General features: G+C 41.9%; 1 protein-coding gene across 5 annotated transcripts; it reads right to left on the bottom strand.

Annotated features, from left to right (window-relative positions):
• Positions 1-6: 6 nt before the first annotated feature.
• Positions 7-12,324, bottom strand: tfap2a (transcription factor AP-2 alpha). Of its 5 annotated transcripts, XM_017429852.3 has the most exons (8): positions 12,169-12,285; positions 9,553-9,699; positions 7,922-8,341; positions 6,940-6,991; positions 5,369-5,594; positions 3,643-3,761; positions 1,448-1,589; positions 7-394 (listed from the first exon to the last, which is right to left on the bottom strand). In XM_017429852.3, exons 2-8 carry the CDS (start codon positions 9,667-9,669, stop codon positions 106-108), a joined length of 1,365 nt encoding a protein of 454 aa, XP_017285341.1. In that variant the 5' UTR covers positions 9,670-9,699; positions 12,169-12,285; the 3' UTR covers positions 7-105. The 5 variants fall into 5 exon arrangements, with proteins under 5 accessions (XP_017285341.1, XP_017285344.1, XP_017285343.1 ...); XM_017429855.3 differs by lacking the exon at positions 9,553-9,699 and having other exon boundaries at positions 12,169-12,324; XM_017429854.3 differs by lacking the exons at positions 9,553-9,699; positions 12,169-12,285 and adding an exon at positions 10,606-12,139.
• Between the last annotated feature and the right edge of the window lie 375 nt (positions 12,325-12,699).

The following is a 12,699-nucleotide window of genomic DNA, read 5'->3' as shown; positions in this document are numbered from 1 at the left end:
CGATGGGGGGCCGGGGGGAGGCGGGGGGAGGCGCTGTGGGTTGAAGAAGAGCCCTAAAAAACGTGGCCCTGCAGGTGGAGGTGAGATGAGGGGGGAAAGGAAACATCACTTTCTGTGCTTCTCGTCTTTGTCTCCGCCTTTACTGCCGCTGTCTGAGTGACTGTTGGGGTTGTTGTTGAGGTACATTTTGTCCATGGCTTTGATCGCCTCGGTCAGATAGTTCTGGAGGGCCGTGACTGCCGCGCACAGCGCCGGGGTCCCGAAGCCGTGGGAGATGAGGCTGAAGTGGGTCAAACAGCTTTGGATTCCCGGTTCCAGGATGGGCTGCGGCCGCGAGTTCCCCAGGGGCGAGCGGTCCTGGGACAGCAGGTCCGTGAACTCTTTGCACACTTGCCTAAAAACAAAAATAAAAAAAATAACGATTAAAAATTAAAATTAAAAAAGCAGAAAGAGCGGAACGTTTATGCGCTCTGGACGCATTTTCGTGTCCAAAAAGAAAAAAGCCCCGCGGTTGTAAATTCTGCATCTGCTTGGGGGCAAATTGATGAGCCCACCTGAAGTCTCCAATAAAAAGATTAAAACAGTTTCACTGACTGATTCTTCCCTCTAAAAAAAAATAAAATAAATAAATTAAACAACTAGAAAATAATAATTATTATTATTATCATAAAAAATAATTAATTTATATAAAACGAGTTAACTAAAAACCTCCATCTAACCATAAAACAGGACATTACAGAAGGGACATTTTTTTTCTTCAAATGTTAAAATAAATTAATTAAATTTAATAGTACTAGAAAAAAATTACTACATGCCCCATTTATTATTATCCTTCATCCTTAATATTAATAATAATGTAACAGTAATATTCTGCATGTTCAGATTACTGTATTTTTATGCTATTTTGTTTCATAATATACAGTTTATTTAGATTTAGTGCATTTTATGCTGTTTTGTATTATTGCATCTTTATTTGTTTCCTGTATTTACTGTATTTTCCCCCTCTTTCTCATCTGTGAAATCTTGCTATCTCATCTCATCTTATCAGCACTTTAAAGGCCTGTGATCTGCTCTCATGGCTGCCAGCTGTTTGATTATAGCAGCCTATCATCAGTATTAAAGGCTGCCCTCTGCCTTGTGAAGAATTATTTGCACAGTAAACAACAATGGCAAAACAAGCCCAATGAACATGTTAACAACAGCAGAATTATTATGAAGCAAATGTCTAAATAAGAGGAAGAAAATATCCATTTATTCATTAATCAACATTAATATTATACATGTATGATACCTTTTAGACCACTAAACTTCTAAATGGAGTCAGACATTTATTTCAGTGCTGATTGTGTGTGTGTGTGTGCAGAATGAACACACACAGCCATATTGGCACATGCTGGGGTGTATTTCTGGTGTGACACATGCAGAGAAATGCCATATTAACACTTACTTTGTGGCCAATAGCATGTTTTTTCTTTGGACTTGTTCGTTTGGGTCGGAATGCTGACGGTTTACATATTCAGCTACTGCCTTGGCTGGAAACTCGGTCTCGCATACATAACCAAAATCCCTGGCAAGATGCACGGCTTCGCCTGAGAGACACAGGGAAAGGACGAGGAGGGAGGGGGGGGGGGAGAAATAAAAAAAAAACAATAAGGTTGAATGTGGTTTCTTATTAAATGCGCTCACATCAAATACTGAGAAGTTCACACTCCCTGCTTGGATGGGCACGTGATTAATGTGATCCGAACAGAGCAGTCCACTCTGTTTATGCGCTCAGACAGCAGGGTTATGGCACCTGTGCATTCCCAACAACACTCATGATGATGAGAAGAACAATAATGACCCAGAAATGATAATAAACGATGCATGGGAGCTGTCATCGCGGATCACATTCCTCTCTTCCTGCTGTGAGAAGTGGCTATGACATATAGACAGATGCCATTGAGTTTCAAAGGCTGCACGTTAAAGGTACTCTTTGCAAAGTCACAAAGACCAGATAAAAATGAATAAAATAAGAAACTAAACTGCATTTTTTTATTCTTATGTTAACAGTTATTGCGTCCTTAAATTAAAAACTTGTGAGCAAAATTTGTGACCGGATGCCAACTACAACGCACGTTTGTTTACCTACAAAAACAGCTAAAGTGTGTGTTGTTTACCTACACAGACTAAAGCAAGCCTAATGTAGGTCAATCATGTGACTCAAGTTTAGGCAGATTAGTGCTTTGTTTACATTCACTGCGGACCTTCATTTCAGAATTGCATATCAATATATGAGAAAAACTACTGAAGTAAACTCCTTTTAAGCTGCACCATGTAATACAGTTCCAGGTAACTGTTTTATGTTTTATGTCATATTTTGCACCTTTAACTGAACGTCCAGCAGATCACAAATGCATGAGAAAGGGATTTTTTAATGGCTGGATCTCAGGTTTTGTCATCTGAGGCTGCGTGAGCACTCCTCTCCTTCCCCCTTCAAGTCTTTGGTTTTAATTTCCTGAAGCAGTTTTTTTTTTTCTCTACTTCTTCTTCTTCTTGCTGCGGAGCAGGAAGCCCCTCTGCGTGTTCCGGAAGAACGCATGCGCCAATTAGCATCCAGGCTCGAGTCTGGTAAACCATTTTCCATAAAATGGAGCGGATCATCAGCAATGGCAGCACAAGAAAAGGTGACATCCCGTCACTAATATATAACCAGAATGCCTCTGCACCCACCTCCCCACGTGCCCTCCTATTACCCACAATCAAACATTTCTCCCAGGCTCATTACAATACAGAAGCCGAAAATCCGCGAGGAGGGAAAAAAAAAGCGAACGTTGCGTTCGGACCCATATAGTCTGCAATAATGATTAACTGGGACCAATGAAGCATCGCGCGCGGGCTTTCACCTTTGGAAACCAGCAGCACACCAAAATACCACCGCACTGAATAATAAGGCTCAACTCTGCGAGCCAAATGGATTTATCCAGTCGCGCAAAAAGGCATCTCCTCTGTTCACAATAATTGCCTAATTTATTCTTTAATAGGCCCAAAACGTATGGCTCCCAATAGGTCAGCGCGCAACCCTATTTGCATGCAATACAAATCTTCACTGAAAAACCAAAAAGCATGGGAAGCTATTAACGAAAGAATTAAATCACTATTTTCTTAAAGGAAAAAAAAAGCTGTCTGCTCTGCTGCATCCAGACTGTATTAATGTTTGAAGCAATGCAGGGTTGATAAATCAATCGACTCCTCATCCATGAGGTGAAAGAGCTCGGCGGTGGCCAATAAACAAGCAGCACTCAATAATTAACTGGACTTCAACACAAATTAATCCGCAGGATAAACTAGGCCAGCCGTGGACCTGCAAGTGTGCTCCTGAAAGCGGAGGCCAAACGCTGCAAAGCCACTGGAATCACCAGCACCATTCTCCCCCTCTGCTCACACACACACACACACACATCCTTCATGCTTTATTACTTGCGAGGCAAAGTCGGTCCACATTACACGGATGAGCGCATATGCTGATTTCCAACACAGAGAAAAAGAGAGGGGAAGAATATATATATAAGTATATTTATATATTTAAAAAAAATATGGGGAGTCAAAAAAGGAAAAAAAAATAGGGAAGAGTGGCTACGTGATTTACGGCACTAGACTTACCTTCGACTAGTGACGTCAGCAAGGTGACGTTGGCTGCCTTGCGTCTGCCTGCAGGTAGATTCAAACCGATTTTATCCAACTTCTCCCTTAAGGATCGGCCTCCGTTCTTAGACTTGGCCCTGCGACACAAAAATAAAGCATTAAATTCATTGATGCTCATATGGAGGAATCCAGGCATGGGGAGATAATAAGAGTGTGTGTAAGTGTGTGTGTGTGTGTTCTACCAAGAAAAGGCCTATAATGGTTTTAAAGGTGCTCATTGCAAACCATGACATCACACATGAAGGTTATCCTGAACTATATCAAAGGGTGCAGTTTGAAAGAGTTCACTCTGATATATTGATATGCAATTCTGAAACGTGGGTCTGCGCTCAATGTAAACAAGGCACTTTCATCTGCATACCCAACTCAACAAATCTGAGCAGCAACACAATACACTTCATTTGTAGGACTTATCAAAAACACATCATTGTTGACCTAGTTTTAATTTTTAGTCCATTCTGCTCTTCCTGGAGGTAAACAAACACATGTGGCAGTTCACAAATTTTGCTTTAATTTAAGGACAAGTCAGTCGTCTATATGAGGAAATAAATTATGCAGATCCTTACTTTGTGTTTTTTGTTTGTTTGTTTGTTTTTTTGCAATGAATACCTGATAATTATCAACCTAAAGATGCTCTTACGGACGACTCCTGCGTGGGAGAGGAAGGCGGCCAATAAGAACGTAGATATTTTGCGTGAAAATGCATATTACAGTTTTAAAGGCACCCATTGCAAAGTATGAAATCAAGCATAAAAAGATTATCCTGAACTATATCAAATGGTGCCGTTTCGGTGAATTTTTCGATATATTAATGTGCGATTCTGAAATGCGGGTATGCGTTGAATGTACACAAAGCTCTTTTTTCTGCATACTTTGCCCAGCAAATCTAAATACAACACATATAACTTCTCTATTCCAAAATAGCTCTTTCACAGACGTTGTTGGCAAATTTTTCAGTCACTTTGGCTGTTTATGTTTGTAAACAAATGAGTAGTTGGCAGCCGTTCGTGAAAGTTTTATTTTAAGGACACATTAACCATCGATGTGAGAAAAATTCTGCAGATTTTGCTTCTTACTTCTTTTTAAAGGAGTCTTCATTTAATTGCAATGATTATTATATTTAGGCTTTAACATTTCAACAGTTCTGACTGCTGTTTAAAAACAAAAAAAAGTCAAGTTCTTTGTCGTGTTTTATTTTTATTTTGGGAGTCAGATCTCTGATACAAACAATAAATAACGCGGAAAACTAGCTCCATCCTTATCAGCAGCACTGAAACTGAATAAATAAAGTCCTACTTAATAGGCAGCGCTATTACTGGCTGCGTGTCTGCAGCACTTCAGCAGACAGTTCACTGGAGACCAATGTTTTCATGTGTAATGCCTTCACTGGGCCTACAGAGCCGGGCTTGAAACAGACTAGGCCTACATTAATTTGAAAGAGACTGAGAGAGAGAGAGGGAGAACAGGAGAGAAAGGGGGAGCAGAGAGGGAAGTTAATATGGAATTTAACAGACCCCTCCTGCTTTAAATGCAGGAGCTGGGTGTCATGGTTGGTCGATTTTAATTATTCTTGGTACAGAGGAGGGAAAAGAGAGAGGGATGCGCGCTCCCGGTGAGAACGGGACTGGAGGGAGGGGAGCGCGCAGACAGGTGAAGATTTTTTTTTCTTCTAAGACAAACTCACCTCCTGAGCACCCCGCCCAGCAGAGACGCGTTCAGGCACTCGGGCGGCGACAGGCGTCTCTGCACCTCCGCCACCGTCACCTTGTACTTGGACGTGGAGCTGAGGAGCGACAGCCGACCCGGAACCGAGCAGAACACCTCGTTCGGGTTGACCACCCCGCCGAAGAGACCGTCCTTGTTGACGGGGATGGCGGAGACGCTGTTGTTCTTAGATAAAGACACCGGACCTGCAGGNGGGAGGGAGATGGAGGGGAGGGGGTGAGGCGGAGGGAGAAACCGTGCTCAGTGAATTTCATGCAATGCAGAACCTTAACTAAATGAGAAGGGGGGACTTAGAAGCCCCGTATTTAGAGTGTAGCTCTGCAGATATGTGTCCGTCAAAAAAACGAAAAATTAAAAAACTTAAAGGAAATAAGGCCTGCAATAATAATAATAATAATAATAATAATAATAATAATAATAATAATAATAATAATAATAATAATAATAATAATAAAATTCCACCACTACCATGAGACCTAATTATCATTTCAACAACATATTTTCTGCACACATTTTGGAACGACTCTGCACTGAAAAAAAAGTGGGGGAGAGATTCAATAAAAAAAAAAAACATTCCCTGTTTTGACATATCATCTGTATCCAGCGAAAACACCGCGGCCCGCGTGTGATTTCACACCGGGGGGCTGGTGAGGCAGAGTGGGGGGAAGGCTTTTGCACCGTTTTGGTGCGCAGTAACCGGAGACAAAGGGGGGGACTGTGCGCCTTTTTGGATAGATCACTTGTGACATTAATGGCTCAGGGGAGCCTAATAGAGACAATAGGAGCTAAACGAACTCTTGAGATTACTAATATAAGAAGCCAATTATCATGCTGATGCGCGGATAGGCGGACTCAAAAAAGAAAAAAATAGTATTTAATAAAAAAACAAGACTAAAAAAAGAAAAAGGGAACAAAGAAAGGAAGCAAAATCTCGATATGTTAAGTCTAATCTGACCTGACAAAAAGGCCTCCTTATGTTGCATCATCAACAATATTATTCATTACTTCTCTGCACTCAAATGAACAAATACATGAAAATCTAAAAGCAGGAACAAGCTTCACAAAAATACCATTTTGAGGCATTAAACCGCAGCCAGTGCCCAGTTTTGATTCCCTCTCCAAATGACATATTATCATCCTGCACACACTACTGTCCAGCTTCCATTTTACATTTGGCCATGCTGCGTGATTGCAGCTATTGGTTCCTAAAGTGCCAGGGGTCGTCTCTCACTATATAGCCTGCATCTTTGACCATCAATAGCAGGGGCCTACAAAGCCCACCAGCCACTCATCTCCCCGCTGCGCCGAAACGCTGACAGTAAATTCCATCAGCGAGAAAAAAGGTGCAGCCAGTTTGATGCACTTGGAAAGCATGTAATGAAAAATAGGCTACTTGCGTATTAGGATCAGTCAGGCATTGCATCGAGTTCTCTGGAGCAGAATGAGTGTGTGTCTGTGTGTGTGTGAGAGTGCCTGTGTGTGTGTGCAGCTTGAAGAAAAATGCATGATATCTCAGAGGAAATTGCTTACCTTTTTTAATTACAGTCTGGTCGGGAATGTGGATTCCTTGATCCTCAACAGGCTGTGACACAAATGCAAAAAAAGGGGGTATAGTTTTAGCACCAAAGCACAGAAATGTCACTCCTGGGTAAGTGAACGCAGCTCAGGATGCTGCGCACGAACGAACAAAAGCCTGGCACAATTAGCAGCCAACATGGAGGCTCTTCTGTAGGCCCGGACCTGCTCTTATTGGGTTCCACTGATCGAAACATCACACATGACAACACGGACCCAGACTTAAATAACGAAGCCTGCGTCGCCCCACAATCCTGACCCAATTTCTCTGTCACAAGGAAACCTCCAATCTAGATTGGGTAGTAATTACGGCGGCGCAGCCTATTAAAGGGCCTATGAACTAATTAGAGAAATTATTGGTGTTTGTTTTCTGATTAAAAACCCGCAAAGAATCATCTGAATCAGAGCGGGGCTATATTGACAATCGGAGAGCTCATTTATCATGCATCTTTTCGCCCAAACTCAATACAGCAAACTCAATTCTCTCATTAGTGTGCGCGCAATGTGTCAGCCTCTGCGCGGAGAGCTTTTGTCTAACGGAGGAATCTAATAAAAGTCATAAAACGAAAGAAAAATCTTGCATGAATCTACTTCATGCAATTTATAACAAAATAAAATCTAAATAAATCAATTATAGCGTTAAAGTACTAGTTTGAAATATATATTTTAGGAGAAAAATTAAGTATTTTCGTTATAATTTCATTTAAACAATATTAAATATTTTCTGTGATGCGGATTACATGGTTCTGTGTATTTTTTAAAAAGAAAGAAAGAGTAAAATCTTTTTCTTTTTTACTTTTTCCTATGTGGGATTAAAAAGCAACATTAACAGCTCTTAAAGCGTTGTGTTTTTAATGATAAAAAATAAAAGGTAAAATGAGGTTTTATTATTGTGTCATTTTAAAAACCAAATGTAATAATTAAAGAGCTGCCTCACCTGAACGTCTTCTAAAGAGTGAGGTATTCCATGGATGGGGATAGAGTCCGACAGTCCCGTGTCGATGCCGTGTCCGGACGGCAGCAACACCTCCCTGCGGTACTCCCGGCACAGCTGGTGGGGCAGCGAGCGGTGCTGGTGCAGCAGGCCGCCCTCCTGGCCCTGCCTCTGGCCCGGCCAGCCCGGGTGCTGCGACTGCGGCTGGGCGTGCAGGGAGTTCAGGGAGTACGGGTCGTTGACGTGCGAGTATGGGTCCTGAGACTGCGGGTAGATGGGCTGGTAGGGCGGGGGGAAGTACGGCGGCTGGAAGTCCGAGTTGGGCGTGTGGGAGAGCGGCGGCGCGCTCGTGTAGGGGCTCTGGCCCACGCCGCCCAGCTGAGGTAGCCTGGCTGTCCCGTTGCTGGTACCGTCGTGACGGTCCTGGCAGGGAAGGAGAAAGAAAAAGTCATTTTTTTTAGCCTGTATCTTTTTTTTTCACACCCCACTTTGTTTTAGCTGCGGGCGAAGATTCGGGCTCTATGTGGCCTCAAGAATAAAAATGTGTGGAATTATTCAAGTTAATTCCAAATGATTCTTCCAAAAACAACAACACAAACCAAAGCCTTTGGAAATAAGAAAATAATTGCAACAAACTGAATTAAAAATACAAATTTAAAACCAAATGCATCCAAAATTCCAAAGAGGGAAGAAAATTTCTAATCGGGCTTTTATTATTAAAAAAGAATTGTATTTTTTAAACTATTTTAGGCATGCAAACATCCAAACAAAATGGACTAAAAGTAGTGACAAAATAAAATATATTTAAAAGAAGAAAAAAAAGCTCCAACACGCTCCAGCAACTTACCATCGCGGAAAAACTGTGCACTAACATCTGTGAAAATTAGTGTCGGCGCGCCTCAATGAAATGAAATAAAAATCACTTGGAAAACACTGTTAGTGTTAGAGGGGAGAAGAGGGGAAGAGCAAAGAAAGGAAAAAATAATAGGCCCCCCAGAAAAAGACTCTTCTTTCCTGCAGGATCACGGTGGCCCTCAATGCGCCGCAACAGCAGGACGATAATCCATCAGAAATAAACTGTAAGATCCGAGCTGCTCCTCATTCAATAGAAGAAAAAAAAAGAAAAACTGCAGATTTTGCTGGTGGATCAGGGCTGAAAGTTTCTCTCGGCTCCCTGCTCTCCGGCTTCTAGCACAGCGTCCCCAGGCTCGAGCTCATATTAACAGAGCCGCTTCTTCGTCCCTCTTCCCTCCCTAACAGAGCGCATTCATGGCTGCTAATATCGCGCGGATTGCTCAATAATGAGGGGAAGAAGAAGTGGAGGAGATGTGGCGCGCGAGGCGGAGGACGCAACTCGAGGCAGGAGTCTGTGGTTAAATGACGTCCATTGAAAGGAGGAATCGGTATATCTAATCAGAGATGGGGGAGTGAGAGAGTGTTCGCAGGGAGGGAGGGAGTGGAGACAAAAAGAGGGACATTCACTCCCGTCTGACGAATCAGAGGCGGGGGGAAGGAGGAGGGGAGGGGTGGCGTTTTAAAAGAGTCCCAGGGCCAAAGCGCAAAGAAAAATAGGAATGAAGGGAGGTGGACCACAGACAGAAGAAGAAGAAACCACGGAAGGGAATAATGTGCACCTCTGAAGTGGGTGAAAATCCAGCAGGCGACGCTCCTACCGGCGCGTTTCCACCGGCCGTCCCTTTGTTTTCCACCTCCGACGCGCTGTCCTCCTCCATGGCTCTACTTTCTCTCATTCCTCCAGATTCACACCGGCTTTATATTCACTTGACCCCGGCAAGATGAGGAATAAATAAATAAAAGACTTTAAAAAAAAAGAAAAAAGAAAGCAGCCAGCCAGCCAGGGCCGCGGGATCCGACGCTCCAAACGAACTTTTTACGCGCGGCTCAAGCAGCTCCCTTCCTGTCTAAACAAGCTTTTTTTTTCTTTAGAATTACGAAACACTCTTCCATTACAGGGATGCTAATTTAATTCATTCTTTTTTTCTTTTTTGTGCCGGTACCAGTGGGGGAAAAAAAGAAAAGTAATCTAAAAGAATCAGCTCAAACGAGGAGGTGTCCGGTTGTGTTTTTGTTTTGTTTTGCAGCTTCCCGTCCGTCTGTGCGCTCTCAGGCAGGCAGGCAGGCGGCACGCAGGTGAAAAACACGTCCGACTGGCTTCTCCACTCCTAAAACAAGTAACCGATGTTTCTGACAAACTTTGTCTGTGTCCAAAACAACCCTCAGTGCGCTCCAGCAGCGCGCGCACGCACGCAGGGCCGTTCACAAGCAGCGATTTCAACTTTAATTTTTTTTTTTATAAAAGTAGGAAAATAAGGAGGAAACAAGTGCGTGTTATTTAAACGTTAAATACAGCAGCAGCTGGGCTAAAATATTAATTTATGTTTTATTAAATGCATGGTAAGTTAGGCGATTTATTGTTTGGACATATTTGATTTAAAATTTTCATTTAAAAAAATAAAGAACTTGTGGAATTTTTTGGCTACAATATAAAAATATATATTTATTATAATTGTTATAAATACCTGCGAAATTATGGATTCAAACAAAGCTGTCAAAATAATGGTCTATTTCTGTTTATATCTATGTCAAAACAATAAAACACACCCTTCAGTGAATTCTTTTCTCACAGCTGAAAATCCCAAAAAATAATTTTTAAAAAGGTGTCTTACCTCGCAGTCTTCATATTTAATGTTATCAGTTAATTTCCAAAGCATTTTCATGGGTTGCTCAGGTGCCTCTTTGAGTACAAAATTCGCCTTATACACAGTCTTATTTTTTTTCCTCTCAGGAGGAGGAGAGAGGGAAAAAAAGAAAAAGAAAAGAGAGAAAAAGTAGTTTTTTGTTGAAGCTGTGGTTTGCGCTCTGAGGTCTCCCTCTAATGGTGGAAGTGGAGGGCTGGAGCGGCTCTGTAATAACACTGGGACAGGGCCTCATTAGCATATCAACAGCCGTATGATCCCCCCACCCCCCAATCTGCTCACACACACACACATTTACACACACACACATATAGAGCAATGGACAGCGTGCAGGTAAAAACAGAAGCAAGAAGACACACATGTTCATTCCTTCATTTGTTCGGGTGGGTTTAGAAGTCCAGGACGGGGGGTGGAGGTGGGGGTGAGTTATGCATGGGGAGGGGGTCCAATTTGACTTAGGTTTTAAGCTTCTTGACTCTTAAAGCTTATAAATGTATCGTTTCCTGTAGTATTTTTGTGATTTACCTCCTCCCATTGACCTCAATGTGTTTTATAATCAATTTAAATCTAAAAGCTGCTTTTTTATTTTAATTTATTTGTTGTCAGTCCTGAGTTTTTTTTAACTCCCCTAAATGTTATTTCAGTCCTATTGAGAGGAGGCTTTTCTTCTGATGTTAAAAAGCTGTTGGAAGCGGCTCTACAGGTCCACCTGTAAAGGTAGCAGGGCTTTTAGGAGCGGGGGTGTAAATAATTAACACAACAACATGGCCTTGTTTCATTTGAATGAGCGGCTGCAGGAGCCTGGACGCAAAGCCTCCACCTCAGCAGGTCGTGGGTCAGCAGACAGGTCGCCAGCTCTTCTCTTTCTCTTTTTAAGGCGTTGGCCTCTTCTGCCTTAAAAAAAGTGGATTACCATTTTTGGTGGAGTACAGGAGGCAGTTGTTATTAATGAATCTAAAGCGGTGAAACTGACGTGTTTGTGCGCGGAGACCTGCTCTGGCTCTCTGAGGAGTGAAACTCAAGCGTCTCAAGATCTTTATTCCCAACTTTCCAAACAAAAGCAGTTTTTTTCTGAAGCCTACACAGTCTAGAATAAAACTAATTTTGTGGTGTTTGTTTCTCTTGCAAGGAAACCGGTAACATCTGAAAGTTTTATCCTTAAAAAGAACATTTTACGCAAAGAAACAATGACGCGACTGCAGACAAGCCTCCTGCTTTTGGCACAAATCAGATCTGTTCCCAATATAGTTTTATGACAAAATTAATTTAGATTATCTGAAATATGTTTAATCTTTTTTTGTCAGAGCTTCCACAGTTTAATAAAGAACACAAATACAGACTTCCTGGTCAGAATTAGACTCAGACGTCCGAAACGTTTTTGTTTTAGTCTCAGTTTGACACAAAAGATCTTCTAGTTTAAGGGAAGCTTTCTGAAGATGTTCACAAAAGCCTCCTCCCATAACAAGACAACACTTGGACACTTTTTATGGCTTCCCGCAGCCGCCTTTTTGTCTCAAAGTAAACAACACATACCTGCCATTCCCCCATTTTGCCCATAATTGACATTCTTTGTCTTCTGGAGCCTTTGGAGGATTATTTCCAGCTGGTCCGACACCTTCTCTGTCTCATTAAAGCCTTCGGTCCCCAAAGTAAACCTTTACTTTTTACACTGGATCGCCTCACCTGGTCATAAAAAAAGAAAAAAAAAAAAAGAAAAAACGGTGCGGGGCTACACCTGGGCTCGCATGCGCACTGGGGCGGGTGTGGACGAGAACGAGGCTGAAGATTTACCTGAATTAAAAAAAAAAAAAAGGGGGGGGGGGGCGGTTTGAGCAACTTTGTTCTATAAAGGGAAATTAGCATAAAACTACAAAACGAATAAATCAAATTTAAACTCATAAACCTCTTTAAATAAATAAAACAAATCCCTGTTTTGTTTGCAGGAAAGATAATTCGTTTATTGGTGCTTATTTTACTCCTAAAGCCAAAGTGAATGCATCACTTGGTACAACTTTAGTAATATAAAATGCTTCAAATACCAAAGATTTAACATGTTAAATTGTT

The sequence above is a fragment of the Kryptolebias marmoratus genome, linkage group LG21 (genome assembly GCF_001649575.2).
Source record: "Kryptolebias marmoratus isolate JLee-2015 linkage group LG21, ASM164957v2, whole genome shotgun sequence".
NCBI lineage: Eukaryota > Metazoa > Chordata > Actinopteri > Cyprinodontiformes > Rivulidae > Kryptolebias > Kryptolebias marmoratus.
Note: the sequence above shows the minus strand (reverse complement) of the source record. Positions and strands in the feature narration are given on the sequence as shown.